General features: G+C 41.8%; 1 protein-coding gene across 3 annotated transcripts in view; it reads right to left on the minus strand.

The window, feature by feature from the left end:
- Positions 1-17912, minus strand: part of UBAC2 (UBA domain containing 2) — a 169407-nt gene that overhangs the window by 138262 nt on the left and 13233 nt on the right. For all 3 annotated transcript variants that reach the window (XM_032864082.1, XM_032864083.1, XM_032864081.1), the window contains exon 2: positions 1605-1732. In XM_032864082.1, the coding sequence (XP_032719973.1) occupies positions 1605-1732 (128 nt within the window). The remainder of the gene's footprint in view (positions 1-1604; positions 1733-17912) is intronic.

Below are 17912 nucleotides of genomic sequence, written 5' to 3' on the forward strand. Positions count from 1 at the left end.
ACTTGATAAAGCCAATATGAGCAAAGGCATTAATTACATCACCATGAAGAAAAGATGTCAGTGTTCCAGAAGTAGAATATTATGTTTAAAATGGCTAATTGAGTATTTAGCAAAGGAAAGGTAGCAGGTTATATACCATAATTTGCACTAACACCCTGTGATATTGTGACTTATAATAAGAAATACAGATTTGGTTTTCACTCATTTCTGGTACAGAGCTCTTAAAATCCTTTGAATTCCCTAACTGATGAAAGCCAGGAAGGTGTCTTTTGTGTGTGTCAATATGTGACTTTTAGATACACCTAAGAGCGGGGGCTGGTTGCCAGGGGAACCAACCTTGGGATTACAGGGTTGGAACTTTCAGTCCCACCCTCTGACCTACCTACGAGGAAACAGGGAGGGGCTGGAGGTTGGATCAGCTGCCAACGGCCAATGATTTCATGAAGCCTCCATTAACATCCAGAAGGCCAGGGTTCAGGGAGCTCCCAGGCTGGTGAGCCCAAGGCACCTCAGAGAGACCATGGAAGCTCTGTGTCCTCCTCTTCCATCTGGACATTCATCTGTGTCCTTTATCCCACCCTTTGATGATAAACAGGTAATCCAGCAGGTAAAATGTTTCTCTGAGTTCTGAAAGTCACCCTAGCAAATTCATCAAACCTAGGAGGGGGTCATGGGAAGCTCTGATTTAAAGCCAATCAGTCCTAGGTACCAGGAGCAACCTGGACCTGCAACTGGAGTCTCATATCTGAGGGGGAGAGCATGGTAATCTCTAATCTGCTGCTAGCAGGTCGGAAGCACAGGTAGTGACCTTGGCTTTGCAACTAGCGTGTGGGCGGGGCGGGCAGCCTTGTGGGACTGAAGCCTTCACCTGTGGGATCCGATGCTACCGCCAGGTGGACGGCGTCAGGACTTAGTTGAACTGTAGAGCACCCAGCTGGTCCCCAGAAATTGCTGGTGGTGTGGGGACAGTCCTATGCTAGAGCTGGTGCCAGAACATCCCTTTAAGCTCCACTCACAGCCAAAACCCAGCACCAGCATCTTCAAAGAGATTAGCCCATAATCTCAAAAGCCACAGAGTTCTGCTCTTCCCAGAAATAAAAACCCAAGGGAAATTTCCTACTTGATATAACCGCCACTATAAAGTAACTCATGGAGTCACAGTCTGTTAGTGCTGGAAGAGCTTAGATCATCTAATCAATACTCAGATTGGGAATATAAAGTTTAAAAATGCAAAGCACAAAATTGCTTTTAAAAACGTTAAGAATGCACACTAATCATAATTAAAACAGATTTAACACTGCTTTTCTTTTGAAGCTGTAAACTGCATTTCTGTGAGTAAGAAGTGAATGTGAGATGTGCCTACAGTAAAAGGAAACACTCCAACTGCTTCATTACAACTGGCTTTCCTGCAAATATTAATAAATACAACTAGGAAATTCACTTGCTGATGGAGTATTAAAAATAAATAATATTTCTTAAAAATTTAGAGGCTTTGAGGGACGAAGAAGAGCAGGAAAGAAAGAAGAACAGCAGAAGAAAAAAAAAAAACCCACCAGGAAAAGATTCTGTCTTTCTCCTTGCAAAGGCCCATTAGCAGAGCTCACCTGGAAGTCATCCTTGACAGCTTGGAGGTCATACACGAAGAACCTCTGGCAGTGCGGCAGGAGGAGGGCTAGCAAAAGGGACAGGGCACTGGGCACCAGCAGAAGACCCTTGGACAGAGGTGCCTTATCTAGAAGGAAAAAGAAAACGTCTTTCAGAATGACTGATTCTAAGATTTAAAAAACCACTTGGGTGAAAAGCAAGAGAATTCACTTCCTTTGGATTAGAATGAAGACAACGTTCACAAACTACAGAATTTAATTCGTATTAGTGTCTATCTCCAAAACCTCCACCTGCAGAGGGAAGTGATCAAAGAGCACTAAAAACAAGTGGAACTTGCTGGCAGGGGTTCACGGTCATTTGGCTCTCATGAGACCAAACCAAGTTTACAGCCAGGAACTTTCACAGAATACTTTTCAGAAATGGTCACCAAAGTTGGAGAAATAGAGGACTAGGTTTCCTACCAAACTGAGTTAGTTCCTGAGCACACATGAGATTCGCACACATAAACATTTTTTCAAAAAAATTAAAAAAGCAGTTAGAAGTGCCAGCTGTGCTGCCTACAGTGGCATACCGAGATTTTGTGCGAGGGCCACCACTGGGGCCCAAGTCGGCTTTCCCCTGGAGAACCTTGTCTAAGTCTTATGCAGCCTCCAAGCTCCAGCTTAGTTTCCGCTTCCCTCCATCAGTCTCAGTGAAGCATTTTCGCCCCACGGGCTTTGCCCCCACTCTGCATCCTTGTTTCCATACCATTTGAATAGTCAGGGTTTCATACTACGTTTGTCTTCCTGACCACAGTGAAAATGCCTGAGAGGAGATCACCTTCCTTCTCTTCTCTACAGTGGCTATAGAGCCCAGCGCAGATCCCCACACATATGAAATGTTCAAATCATCAACAGGTAAGACCACAGGAAAGAATCACCAATGGCAACATTCTCAGATCGTGTGAAGTACACTTTAATTGTATTCACAAGAAATTCCCTGGGAGTGAATTCACTAGTTACAGTTGGTAATGTGGTTATTGCACCCGTTTTAAGTATATAAAAATAGACCAACTGTTTCCTCTCTGGTAAGGTCTTGCAAACATCTACATGGAACCACTAGTAAGGTAGCTGCATACCATCTTCATGACTCAGATGCAACCAAGGCTCCAGGGAATCTAAAAACTAAGAGGGCTCCTCGTGGCCTAGCCCCTCAGAAGTACAGGAGATCACCGGGGCTGTGAGCTTGACCAACCTAAATTCTGTCCTGAAGCTTCTGTTCTGCTCACCTGTAAAACGAAGGGAAGAGAGGCTACCTCAAAAGTGTACGAGAAGCAAAAGAAAGAAAGAATGCCTACGGGAGTGTCAGCTCCTGCCACCGCTCACACCAGCCAGGAGGAAGGGCTTCCTTCGGGACAGAAGAGCTCCTGGATCTTTCCGACACGGTGGAAGTTGGAGCAGGGGTGACGCAGCTGCGCCCTGAAGGGGCAGCGAGGATCCCATTTCCTTCTTCAACCTGGGCTTCCACCTCATCTTATGAAATGGGCCCCGACGTTCATTCCTGCCTCTGCCCTGCCAGCTCTGGGGCAAATGGATGTTACTGGAAGAAGTCACAGAGCTGAGCTGCTAGATCTCCTGCAGGTTCATGGTCTCAAATCTCAGCGGACGCTCCCCACCGACCAGCAATTCTACTGCTTTTCTCCCACTTCTCATTTCACACCATCTCCTCCTCTCTCCTCCACCCTCCCTGCTCCACACTCCCAGCTTGGCTTACACGTCGCCATGCGAAGAAGTGAACGTTTGGCTGGGGTCATTCCCCATCATTCCCGGAAATGAATAAGCACTTCTGATAGACCACACATTATCCCATGCCCCTGGGGTACAGCATTAATGATGGACAAAGCGCCCCTCCTTTGTGGTCTAGAAAGGAGAGAAAAGAAAATACACAAGACTAGGTTAAATATGTATTGCGTCAGAGGAAATAAATGCTAGAGAAAAATTAAGCAGGATAAAAAGCATGGCTGTGTTAGCCACCAGGGAGTCCCTGTTCTCTTTCCATACCCGTGATAAGATTGCTGAGCCATCCATACCACCCCTAGCTGACGTTCGGTATGACAGCATGACTTGCTTTGGCCAAGTCAGTGTGACAGATGTCACTTCCAGGGAGATAGCTGAAAAGCAGTGGATAGCGTTTCCCTCTGCCGGTGATCACGGTGGGAGCTGGGCGAGCGGATCCCAGAGGTGAAGACGATGTGGAGTAGAGCGCCCAGGGGACTGGCAACAGAGGGCTCCCCTCAGTGAGAAACAGACCTTGTGGTTTTAGCCCCAATACTTTGCAGCTATGTGCTACTGCAGCATGACCTAACCCACCCTGACGTACGGGAAAACACAGTGCTGGTGGGAAAGAGGGGTGCCATTTTACGCAGGGTGACTGGAAGGCCCTTCTGATACGTAAGACTTGCGAAGGGACCTGAGAAATGGGCCCTGCAGACAGCTGGGAACTGTCCTTCCAGCAGAGGAAAGAGCGAGCACAAATGCTCTGAGACAGGAACGTGCTCGATATGGTCAGGAAGCAGCCAGACTGCCAGAGGCAGTGAGGAGCAAAAGCAGCATGAGACGGACAGGTGGGACAGAAGGTCAGAGAAGCGGGGACGCGGACGGAGCCGAGCCCTGTAGGCAAACACAGACATTACCCTTTCCTATAAAAGTGACAGGATGCTTTGGGGGGGATCTAAGGAGAGGAATACACGATCAAACATGTTTTCAAGAACCACTTCGCCTGCTACATGGAGACGAGATTACGGGAAGGCACGTATAGAAGAAAGGGGACCCGTTAGGAGGCTATCATGATAATCCAGGCAGGGAGGAAGATGGCCTGGCCCGCGGTGGTTTGGGTGGGGCTGGTCAGAGTGGTCAGAATTGGGATGTGCTCTGGAGGCACGGCAGGCAGGATCTGCTGGCTGACGGGGTGTAAAGTATGGGCAAAGGGAAAAGTCAAAGATGACTCCAAAGTTTTTGTTCTGAGCAAAACTGGAAACACTGCTGCCAGTGACTAAGATGGAAAATCCATCACCCTTGCCCTTCCCATGCATACAAGATCTGGGCCCATCTTGCAAAATACTCCCAACCCCCTTCCCTATCCCCACTGTTAGGGCTCTACCCTCTCCGCAGACTGCTAGCGGCCCACACTGAGGTACAGAGTTTGCACCAGAACGTGAACCAGCACACTGCATCTTTCAGGGAGGAAGTCCTGCTCTGGAAAAAAAAAAAAAAGAATCAACCAAACTGAACATGTGCTTTGCTCAAATGTCACCTTATTTGTGACCACCCCATGTAACTAACTTTGGATTACCTTTTTTCATAGCACTTATCAGCAACTGACTTATTAAATAGTGACTCATCAAATCTATGATTCAAAATGACTGTAAGATACACCATTATTTTAGGTGTCACTAAAAAAGAAACACTGCCTTATAAAATCCTAAGATGTTGTTAATCATAAAGGACACCCAATTTTAGGAACACTAAAATGTGAAAAATGTAATTCAGAATCAAGAAATGTGTTTCTTCGTGGATCGCTTCTTGAAGGCAGCACCTCTGTCTGGGATACTCACAGCCACAGAGTCTCCCATGCTGAGAACAGAATCCGGCCCATATGGCACTCAGTAAGTGTGTAATGGAAGGCGACTGAGGTATGAACACTAGTGGAAGCCACCGCAGTGTCCATCCATGGATGGCCACATAAACAAAATGTGAAATACACATTTAGTGGAATAGTATTCTGTCTTAAAAAAGGAAGGAAATTCTGGCACATGCTACACTATGGATTGTATTTCAGATACACCTTTCAGACATTATCCTGAGTGAAACAAGCCAGACACAAAAAGATAAATACCATATGACTCCACTACATGAAGTACCTAAGTAGTCACACTCATAGAGACAGGAAGTAGAATGGTGGTAGTCAGGGGATGGGGGAGGAAGGAATAGGGTGCTGTTCAATGGGTACAGGGTTTCAGTTTTGCAAGATGAAAAGAGTTCTAGAGATGCACGACAGTGTGAATGTACTTAATGCCACAGACCTGTACACTTAAGAATGGTTGAAATGTCAATTTTAGGTTATGTATATTTTACCATGATTAAAAATCAAGACTAAAAAGAAATAAAATAATTACTGAATGAATAACTGATCCTATTTATACAACCATTTTAATTCCATCCAGGCCTAAATAAACCCCTAAAAATACAGATCTGATAACTTAAATCGGATAACTCTACCATTAAGTCCTCTTTTTTTTTTAAGTCCTCTTCTTAAGATGAGCAAAAATCAGATCTCCAAAGTCTATGCAGAAAGTGACAATATACAAATGTCCAAGAAGTCCCACACCACAGGCTAAGTACACAGTATTACTATGGACAGCAAGACTTACTGATCAACTCATGATCTGTAAATGTCACTAAATGAAAATTTTACTGAAAAAAAAGGAACTTAATTACAATTATTAAATTCTCATTAATAATATATATACTTGTATGTTTAGAGATAAAGTGGCTACAAATTTTTTTGAAATGCATCAAAAAGTAAGATATATTGGGACCCTTGGCTGGCTCAGTGAGTTGAGCATCCAACTCTTGATCTCAGCTCCGGTCTTGATATCAGGGTCATGAGTTAATAAGGCCCTGTGTCGGCCTCCACACTGGGCGTGGAGCCTACTTAAAAAAACAGAAAAAAGGATTGATGAAATAAATAGAGGGATGGCTATGTGATTCAGAAAATATAAGAAAATGTTAACTGTAGAATCTCAGTGGTAAGTATATGATATTCACTGTACCATTCTTTCAACTTTAAGCATGTTTGAAAATGTCCATAATAAAACAGGGGGAGGGAGCACACAGTGAATCACAGTATTTGAAAGCTGAGAAAGAACTTCAAAATACACGAAGCAAAAACTGACAGAACTAAAAAGAGAAACCAATAAATCCACAAATACAGTTGGATACTTCAGCACTCCTGTCAGTAATCAATAATATAAGTAGACAGAAAATCAGTGTTATGGACTGAACTGTGTTCCCCCAAAATTCATGCACCCAACCCTCAATGTGACTATATGTGGAAATGGAGGCTTTAAACAGGTAAAGCTAAGTGAAGTCATAAAGGTAGGGACCTAACCCAATCTGTCCATATAAGAAGAAGAGACACCAGCGATGCACGTAGAAAAGACCATATGAACACATGGAGACAGCCACCCACATGCCAAGGAAGGAAGCCTCGGGAAAAACTTGCCAACACCTTGATTTTGGACTTCTAGTCTTCTAACCTGTGGAATATAAATCTCTGTTGTTTAAGCCAGGCAGTCTGTGATATACTGTTATGGAAATCAACGAAAATACATAAGACTTAAAAAAAACATCCATCACTTTGACGTGATGGACTTTCATAGAACACTCCACCCAAAATCAGCAAATTACATTTTTTTTCAAGTGTACATAGAACATTCCCCAAGAAAGATCATATTTGGGGGCATAAAATGCATCTCAATAAATATAAAGAAATTAAAATCATACAAAGTATGTCCCTGACTATACAAGAATTAAACTAGAAAACAGAAAGATGGATGAAAAATCCCCCCAAATTTTGAAAATTAAACAACACACTTTTTTCTTAAGATTGTATTTATTTATTTGAGAGACAGAGAAAAAGAGAGAGAGAGAAAATGAGTGGGGGGAGGGGCAGAGGGAGAAGTAGACTCCCCGCTGAGCACAGGGCCCAACACAGGGCTGGATTCCAGGGCCCTGAGATCATGAGACCTGGGCGGAAGTCAGATGCTTAACCAACTGAGCCACCCAGGCGTCCCTAAACAACATAGTTCTAAAATAATATTTAGGTCAAACAGGGAGTGACAAGGGAAATTACGATATGTGTTAAAGACAATGAAAAGTGAAAGTACAACTAAGTAAAATTTGTGGCCTAAAAATAAAGCAGTGCTTAGAGGAAAATTTATAGCATTAAATGCTTTATAGGAAAGGAAGGGTCTCAAATGATGATGTAGGCGACAAGCTTTTTAAAAAAATAGAAAAGCAATTAAACCCTAAACAAGCAGATCAAAAAAAATAACATATGGGCAAAAACCAATGAAAAAGAAAAATCAAAATATAATAGAGAAAAACCAATAAAACCGAAAGCTGATTCTTTGAGATCAATGAAATTGATACACCTCTAGGAGGACTGATCAGAAAAGAAGACATAAGTGTACCAATATCAGGAATAAAGGAGGGGGCATCGGAATAGATCCCACAGACATCATAGGATAAGAAGGGGTTGCACAACATTGTACAATGTACTTAATGCCAGAGGACTGTACGCTTAAAAGTGGTTAAAATGGTAAATTTTATGTATGCACTTTTTAATCACAAATAATTTTTGAAAGTATAAGGGAATATTAAAAATAACATTTAATCCCTTAATTTGACAACTTAAACAAAACAAATTCCTTGAAAGATACAAACTACCAAAGCTCACTCAAAAGGAAATGGTTATCTTGAATAGCCCTACAGAAATTAAGAAACTGAATTTCTTAGTTAAAAGTCTTTCAACAAAGAAAACTCTAGGCCTAATGGCTTCGCTGAAGAATTCTACCCAGTATTTAAAGGGTAAAGAGTACCAATCCCACAAAAACTCTTCCAACACAAAGAAGAGAATACTTCTAATACATTTTATGAAGCCAACGTTACACTGATACCAAAACTAGACAAAGGCATTAAAATAACAGACCAGTATTTCTTAGGAACAGGAATGCAAAATTCTTAAAAAAAAAAAAAAAAAAAAAAAAAAAAAAAGTTAGCAAACCGAATCCAGCTACACAGAGAAAGGATAAAACATCACAACCAAGTGAAGTTTATACCAGGAATGCAAAGGAAATCAATGTACTTCATCATATCAATAAAGAAAAATATACCACATAACTCTACTCACACTCTGTACAATTATCTGCTTTTTCTACAAAGCAATTTTTGTCAACTCATAAGGCAAAACTGGTCACTTACTGCTGTGCAGTTAATGACAGGCTACCTCCTCGATCAAATCTTACTACTAATCCTATCCAACATGTACTGAGCACTTACCAAGTGCAAGGTACTACATATAATATTTTATGCGTACTACCTTGCTCCAGATACTCACACCTCAGGACCTTAACACCTGCTACTCCCTCTACCCGAGATGTTCTTCCCAAGTCCAGCTGATCCTCATCTTTCAGTCCCCATTTTAAACAGCATCTCCTCAGACCAGCTTTCTCTCATGACATTAGTGCTCTCGAGCACATCATGCTGTTTTATTTACTTTATAGCATTTTTTCACTATTTGAAATTCTTGTTTGCTTATTTGTCTGTCTCCTTTACCAGAATATGAACTCTATGAAGGCAGGGCTCTTGTTCGTCTTGCCCTATCCCCATACCCAGAATATCACCTGGCACATCGTAGTGTTTCAGCGTATTTGGTGAACGAATGATGTGAGGTAGAAACTACCCTCTCCAAACGCAAACACGAGAAAACTGTGACTCAAAGAGAAGCTACCCGTCTGTGTTCACAAAATGTCTTAGCCTGGGTTCCAGTGAAAGTGAAGGGAGAGACGAAGGTTTATAGGCAGACAGTTCACTTGGAATGTGATCGCAGGGAGCAGGAATGAAGGACACGGGTAGTCAAACAGGGAGGGAGAGTGAGTGTAAGGATGCATCATTGAGTTGGCCACCACTACGAGTGACAGATGTTCCTGACAAGGGCTTGCTCCCTCAGGATTTCCAAGAAGCCTTGTGAATGCATCTCAGTACCATCACCCAGAGAAGAAACAGAAAAGCATTTTTATCCATCATCCCTCAATAGTCTAGCGTGGCCCAAGAAAAGAAGCTCCATGGGAGGACCAGACAAACAAGCTGTACCAAACCAGTCTGGCTAACCCAGCAAGACTGTAGAAACATATGGACTCAGTGGGGAGGCTGCGTGCCCTGAAATGCTGTGCAAGGTAAGACGTCTGCTGTACTGGCAAGGGAGAGGCAGAGCTAGGTCCACACCTGGACAAAACTGCTCCTACACTGCACCCCGCAGAGCTCCAGGGCTACGGGGGATTCTCACCTGGATGGTACGTTTTAAGGGATCAGTAACAGAAATTAAAGTGGTGCCCTGTGTAGCTAAAGCAAATGCCACTGAGAATGGAGATAAAAAGACTGCAGGTGAGGGAGGGTACAACACAGAGCAATGGGTACTTACTCATGCTGAACTGAATGCTGAACTGATCAAAAGTTTTAAAATATGTATAAACCCTCTGATCTAAAAAAGTTTATGTTTACCTAAGAATTTAGCCCAAACTTTATCATGGATGTGTACAAAGGTTTTGCTACAAAGATGCTCATCACAGCAATGTTTATAACAGTAAAAAGACCAGAAACAACATGATTGTCCACTAGGAAAATGGGTAAAATTATGTTCTATCCATAAAATGTAATAATGTTCAATGTTAAGTAGCAGAAAACTATTTCACGCCTTGGAAAACTGTTCCTAAATAGCAAGTGTGAAATATCTCTAGCAATATTATTATATAATACTTTTAAAAACAGTATGTAAATAGCACATGGGTTTTTAAAAACATCTATCAAAATATTACCAGTGGTAATCTCTGAATGATCTCTTCATAGGAGATTCAAATTTTTTTAAATAAAAATCTATTTTAAGACTTAGAAAAAATGATTTTTGTTTAACTAGCTACTAATTCAGTAGAAAGTTTCATTAAATCCCTACGCACCGAGATAAGGCAAGTCATTAGTAATCTTCTGACTTCTCTGTGAGTAGAGCCAGGAAGTGGTTCACGTATGAAGCACCCAGTGATCAAATGAAAGTTTAAAAAAAATAATAAAGTCACTTCTCTGCAACAGATCCTCTTACGTCTGAAAACAGAGATGCTACAAATTTTGAGAATAACAGACAATATATTAATCTAAAAGTAAAGAAGCAAAACACCTGTGGCCAAAGTAAAACAACAAAGTTTAAGGTATTTCTTTTTAGGTCATTCACCTCTGGTATGACCAAAGTACACAGGTATCTCCTTGCAGCAGTGAATAGCACTCGGGCTTTGGTGACCATGTATTATCCTAAAATAATTATTACAGTATATAGGGATTACTTAGGCCAGGCGCAGTGTTTTAAAAAGCACTTTCAGGGGACGCCTGGGTGGCTCAGTTGGTTAAGCAGCTGCCTTCAGCTCAGGTCATGATCCCAGCGTCCTGGGATCAAGTCCCACATCGGACTCCTTGCTCGGCGGGGAGCCTGCTTCTCCCTCTGCCTCTGCTGCCACTCAGCCTGCCTGTGCTCGCTCTCTCTCTCTCTCTCTGGCAAATAAATAAATAAAATCTAAAAAAATAAAAAATAAAAAATAAAAAGCACTTTCTGCGTTAACAGCACCTCGGGGACTGCTCAGTAACCGTGAGGCAGCAACTAGCTCTCTTTATACTCTATGTGAAAAACGGGCTGAGAAAGGTTAAATAACTTGCTCAAGGTTACAGCAAGTTAGTTGAGGGATTGAGATTTAAACCTCGTTCTACCTGACTCTAAAGGGGGGGGAAAAGGGGTTTTCTAATATAGAATAAGGAAATATGGTATCTTGACATCATGGTCCATGGTCCAAAGAGATTTTCATTATTACTATTTTTAGTACTTTACATATTATCTTTTTGGTTCCTCAAAAAGCTAAACACAGAATTACCATATAACCCAGCAAATCTACTCCTCATTACATACCCAAGAGAACTGAAAACAGATGTTCAAGCAAAAACCTAAATATGGGGGCACCTGGGTGGCTCAGTGGGTTAAGCCTCTGCCTTCAGCTCAGGTCATGATCTCAGGGTCCTGGGATTGAGCCCCACATGGGACTCTCTGCTCCGTGGGGAGCCTGCTACCCCCCGCCACTTTCTCTCTGCCTGCCTCTCTGCCTACTTGTGATCTCTGTCAAATAAATAAATAAAATCTTTATAAAAAAAAATCTAAATGTCGTAATAGCTAAAGACTGGCAACAACCCCCAAATGTTCATCAACAGATGAATGGATAAACAAAATGTTGGTCTATTCTTCCAGCAGAATATTAGTCAGCAAAGGCATGAAGCACTGATATGTGCTACAGTACGGATGGACCCTGAGGACATCATGCTAAGCAAAAGAAGGCAGCCATGAAAGCAACATGAGGCACGATTCCATTTACAAATAATGCTCAGCACTGAAACATCCATAGAGACAGAAAGCCCATTAGCGGTTGTCAGAGGAAGGGAGAAAGGAATGGAGAGTGATCGCTTAAAGTGGGCACTGGGTTTCTTTTGGGTCAGAACGATAAAAATTGTTCTGTAATTAGACAGTGATAATGATTGCACAACAACACAAAGGCACCGGACGTCAGTAACTGAACACTATGAAATGGTGAATTTTGTGTCATGTGAACCTGACCTGAATAAAAAAAAGCATCTTTTCTGCACTGAAGACACTAACCACAGGTCTTGCAAAGCTTAGCCATGTGGGCTGTTACAGAAGCATCACAGCTGAAGAGAGCAGGGGTGGGACTGGGGGGAGAGAAAGGCAGCAGCCCAGCAACTGTGCTGTCCCCACAAGTCAGCCATGTAAAAATACACTCGTCAAAAACCCCACTGTGGTTCACACCACAGAGTGGAGAGGCCACCGTAGCCTATCATACTGGTTTTCCTATTTCTGACCACTTGACTATTTGGTAAACTTCTCAGGGTTCCACAAGAATGGTGTCTCATGAAGTGACTTAAAGTTTTTCATCAAAAAGGGGCTAGAGCAAAAGTAAGCATGAAGTCCAGGAAAAGCACAATAACCCGTGCACGGCAACGGCCGCCTTCTGCTTCCATCATGGTTGATCCTTTGGACCTACGAGCCTCCTAGAAGAAAACTCAGCGAAACTTATGCTCAGTGTCCAAGTTAGGGAGGAACAAGTGCCTTCTGGTGACATCTCAACAAAGACTTCCATAAAACTGCCTGGGGATCAAGAGATTCCAACTTTATTTCTGTCACATTCATTTCCTTATAATGTTCAAAAGTGAAACGCTGTAAGCCATCCGCATTCACCCTCCTGTACAGAGGAGAATTCAAGGGACTGGGCATGTGTCGCACTGACTGCTCCTCACAGAGGTCACCCAACAGCCGGGCAGACTGCCTGGCTCATGAGAACAACCCAGAAACACTCATTACTGGACCAGTGCTCGTAAAATTCACCGGGAAACGAAAAGGAGAAAAGATGAAGAGTTTCCAGAAAATGACGACAAAAACACAAGTAGAAGAACTTCCCCTCTCGATACAAAAACGTGTTCTATATCTAAAATATTTAGACAGTAAGAGTTGGGGGGGAAAAAAGAGCAATAAAATTTAAAAACAAGTTCTAAAACAGAGCCTAACACAAAGGCCTGCATGCCGGGGGAAAGCGTGCCAAATCTGCCATCACCAACGATGGCATCAGTCACCTACGCTGTTACTTCGGCCCAGCCCCTATGCTGGACACTCCTCCTTAGGAAGACTTCATACAAACATTAAGCTTTTCAAAAACAACAACAGTAACAACATTAAGCCTTTCATTAAGCATAAAATGTGCTAATTGTTAAAAGTGCTAATTAGAGAATACAATTACAATGAAATAATAATTTTAAAAGCCAAAAGAAGAAAACTATGAATGTTACGCACAGGGGATAATTATTCAACCGTACGAACGACTCTGAAAAGGGGAATCTGTGGAGAGTTCTGAACCCTGCAATAAACCACAAGGGGAAAAAAATAATTTAAAAAAGGGGGAAATGTGTGGTTATTGGCAAGGAAATCTGTTCAAGTGCCTAAAGAGGCCAGGCAGGGATCAGGGAAGCAGGGGAGGTAGATGGCAGAAAGTGCATGACAAGTAGATTTCTGTCACGTGACAATTCAGTCTCCGTGTTGCCTGATACAAGCAAAATCTGGATTTCTGTCTTTAATACTCCACAACTTTAAAATGGTGGGAAAGAAACTCTCCTCCCTGCCCCTGTACCCTGACCACCAACACACGAATCCAGCAAGACACAGCTGTGTGGCCTGCCAGCTCTCAAAGCCTGGCTGAGACAATCACCGGAGAGGCAGACGTCTGTCTGAGAGATGCTAATCTGATAGAGGCCTGAGCTGTAAAGGCCAAGTACGAGGCAAGTGTGGCCAGTAACAGCTTCCTGACAAGCCACAGACGGTTCTACATGTTCAAAGACCCAATGAGCCAAAGTAGGGTGACAAGGAAGGCTACCACAGCTACAAAGATACACACTAGAACGTCTGAGAAGACAAATGGAAAAGGGAGTGATCGACTCCGCAGATGTTTAACACAGGCTAAATGGGTCTATTTTGGGAAAAGATACAAACAGAACATACATTCACAAGGTGGAGAAACCCAAGTCTGACTTTAAATCTCCAATGAACCTCTTCCACTCGTGTCTGGTGGAAAAGCACAAGAGAACCAAATTTAAAATCCATTCATTTGGACTTGTACATGGCCTTTGGGCACCTACTCTGTGAGTGAGCAGGCATGCGACCAACATCTCTAACCCCCTTGCCGAGGTTGCCTAGCTGATGGGGACAGAAAGCCTCACTTAAACTCTAGGCACTAAAACTGGTTCTAAAGGGACTAAAAAAAAAAATCAAATAAAAGCAATGAAACCAAAAAGACAGCTAGATAAAATTTCAGTTCAAGATGACAAATTCATATACCTGTCCACTTTTCCTCCCTTCTAAAGTTATACTGAAATAAAACAACCTTCAAAACACCAGAAAAAATGTCTCCTTCCAAATGAGTCCAAGGAACTAACCAATAAATACCAAGACCTGGGGAGAAGCACGGGCACCAAGAATCAGAATAATATAAAATACTCATTAGAATAGAGTATTTCTCAAACTTCAATCATTCCCATTACAGTACCACGATTTTTGCTATATCCCAGTATCAGCTATCCTATTATTCAATATTTTCTTTAAATCACCTTACTATGATTTAGTTAAATAAACATATTTTAGTTGAAACTTAGTATTATCACAATAAGTGGCAAATGGGTGTCACTTTGTCATCAGTAGGTGGTAACTACAAAAATAAACACACTTTTTAAAATTCTAGCTAATTTTATTGCTGATAGAAAGACCTGAGCCTGCCTCCTGTTCTCTGCTACGGTAGAAAACGAAGAAGATCAGAGAGGTATTTCAGACTGGCGCCCGAGACTTGTTCTTTGATACAATCAAGACAAAAAAGAACTTTCTGAAAGGGAGTCCTTACCCTACCTTTGTTTCAATGACACCTAATGTTGGACCCACATCCTGTTTCAACCATCCCCAGTAGTGTAAATACCACATGTGCACAGGGGCGAGCTGGGCCAGCAGGCCCTTCCGCCAAATCTCACCCCCAGACACTCTCTCTCACATTTCTTCCCACACATCGCCATTCATTCGGCCACCCCAGCTGAAAGAAAGGCTTTCCCCCCAAAATAAAATCTAAGAAATGCTCTCCAGAGAAAGGGAGCTAACTACTTCAGGAGGACCCTGAAAAGTAGAGAAAAAGTAGAGAAGAGCTTGGGGCAACGTCAAACTCCCAAAGCAGATGGCAGCCTAGGTGACAGGCAGTTGGGACAGCGGGTGGCAGGAGGGTTTACTCAGGAGTAAAATTCATGGAAAGTGCCAAGCCCACCTAATTCCGCTGACTGCACCGGCTTCTCACCATCCCTTGCCCCAATGCCTCCTGTACAGAAACCAGCCGATCCACATGCCTCACATGCTTGAACAGAGCGTACAGTGAGCCCTGACATTTAAGGTATGGGCCTCATGGGGACAAAGACCTACCCATATATAAAGAGGAAACCCACGCCAGCTACTTACGAATTCTCTTTCACTACATACAAGGATAGCCAAGCAAGTATCCAGAAAGTTCACTACCTGTGTCCTCTGCGTGCAAGTTAACTCCAGGAGAGTGTCCCCAGCATCAGGGAATAAAACAGAGGAAGCCAAGAAGAAAATGATGCAAGATTCAAGAAACAGCAGTAGTTGAGATGAACTTAAAGTAGTGAAGAACTACCAGAAGGCATTAAGAGACTCCTTGAAACAGCACAGGTTTTCTGACCTGGGCTAATCACACATCTCGGTTCTACCACAAATATACAACCATAATAACATAAATAGGGCTATTGGTTTTGGTTTTCTACATAAAAATCAACTACCTGACAATGCACGGAAGGCTACATTACCATTAAAGAACAGACTGTAGACTCACCAGCATATCCAGAACACAAACCAGGAATCAGAGGAGAGAAGAGGTACACATGCCCGTGGTCTAGTTTCTCATCATCATGGTAGAGTCTACTGATCATGCCAAAAATTGATAAATCACAGAAAGGGGTTTCCTCCATTATTTAAAATCATAAAGGTAACCACCTCAATGGGTAACCACCTCAAGGAGTAACCAAAAGAAAACTAAAAGATGAAGGAGACGTTGGAGGTATGGAAATTCCTCATCTTTCTTTATGGGGAATCTGTACACAGAACCAGTAGTTAATAAATTAGTAGAAGCATAAATATATCATTTAAAGCTGTAACAGTAGTTATAAATAGAAGTAGCAAAGAAAAAGGAACTTAAAAGTGGTTGCTCCTAGTAAGGAGAATTCAAATTATACCCTTAATTTTTTGCTACCCATGCTTACGTTATTCATATTAAATACAAACACACATAATTCATAAGGGAAAACAATCTAGAAGAATATATTCCAGGGATGCCTGGGTGGCTCAGTTGGTTGGACGACTGCCTTCGGCTCAGGTCATGATTCCGGCGTCCCGGGATCGAGTCCCACATCGGGCTCCCAGCTCCATGGGGAGTCTGCTTCTCCCTCTGACCTTCTCCTCGCTCATGCTCTCTCTCACTCTCTCTCTCAAACAAATAAATAAAATCTTAAAAAAAAAAAAAAAGAATATATTCCATACCATTGCTGGCACTGAGAGAGAATTTCACATTTCATTTTTTCCTCTCCTGGGCTATTCAAATTTGTACCAGCAGTGTACAGTATCTTCATAATTAGGTAAAAAGATACAAAAAATGTTAGATGAATATTCAACAGGTCTCAGAGGCCTAGAACCTGATAAAGAATTTGGCCTAATAAAATTTATGAGCTAAATTCCTTTATTTTAATGACTTATTTACGAATGAAAAAGTTTATATGAAAAAAACTTCATGAAAAAAATTGAAAAGCAACTGACAAGTGGTTAAAATATTTGTAATATACACCAAGACAAATAATAAGGCTCTTAAAGGCTTTTATAAATCAACTTAATAAAATACTAATATTCCAGTAGGAAAAAAAAATGGGCAAAGTACATAGTCAAATCTGTTCCAAAAAATATTAAAATGGCCAGTAAAAATGAAAGAGGAAAAAAGTTCACTTTCCCAGACATCCAAAGAAACGCAGATTAGGGCAATAATAAAACACCATTTTTTCATCTCTCAAGTGGCAAAAATTATTTTAACTTATCATGTTCCACTGTTACTAGTTTGGTGAGAAAGATAAGCTCCTAAAAAGTGTTAAGTGATACATCCTTTCTGGAAGGATCAGCAATACACATCAGCTTTAAAATGTTCCTTTCCTCTAATCCTGTAATTCCACACTTGTGATCATTTTTTTAAAAAGAATTATTAATTTTAGAGAGCGAGAGAGTGCATAGGGATGGAAGGAGAGGGTGAGGGAGAGAATCTCAAGCAGACTCCCCACCGAGCAAGCAGCCTGATGTGGGGGGTTGATCCCAGGACCCTGATCATGACCTGAGCCAAAACCAAGAGTTGGACCCTGAACTGAGTGAGCCAGCTGTCTCTGTGATGATCTCTTCAGGATGAAGCCAAAGATATGATCAATAACTGTAAAGATGTTCCCACAACATTGTTTAAATGGGAAAATGCTTTATTTAATATAACATGTTATAATCTTTCAAAGTCATGATTCTGTAGCTAATTTGGGGGGACCCAGCAAAATGCATACTTGAATGCCATGTCTGTGTAAAACCACACATACACATACACATGTGTACACGTGTGAGAGAGAAAAGAATACACAGGAAGACACTTGCCTGGAAAAAGTCTAAAAGTTTGAGCACTGAACTATAATGATGGTTATTTAAGTGGAGGAATAATTATATGGGACTATTCCTTTCTACATTGATTTACATAGTTTTTTTAATTTTTTAGCAGCAAGGATGTTTCAGTTTTGTAATAGGGCAAAACAAAACAGTATTAGAAGTCAGCTTTG

The sequence above is a fragment of the Lontra canadensis genome, unplaced genomic scaffold, assembly GCF_010015895.1.
Source record: "Lontra canadensis isolate GAN:19392208 unplaced genomic scaffold, GSC_riverotter_1.0 scaffold26, whole genome shotgun sequence".
NCBI lineage: Eukaryota > Metazoa > Chordata > Mammalia > Carnivora > Mustelidae > Lontra > Lontra canadensis.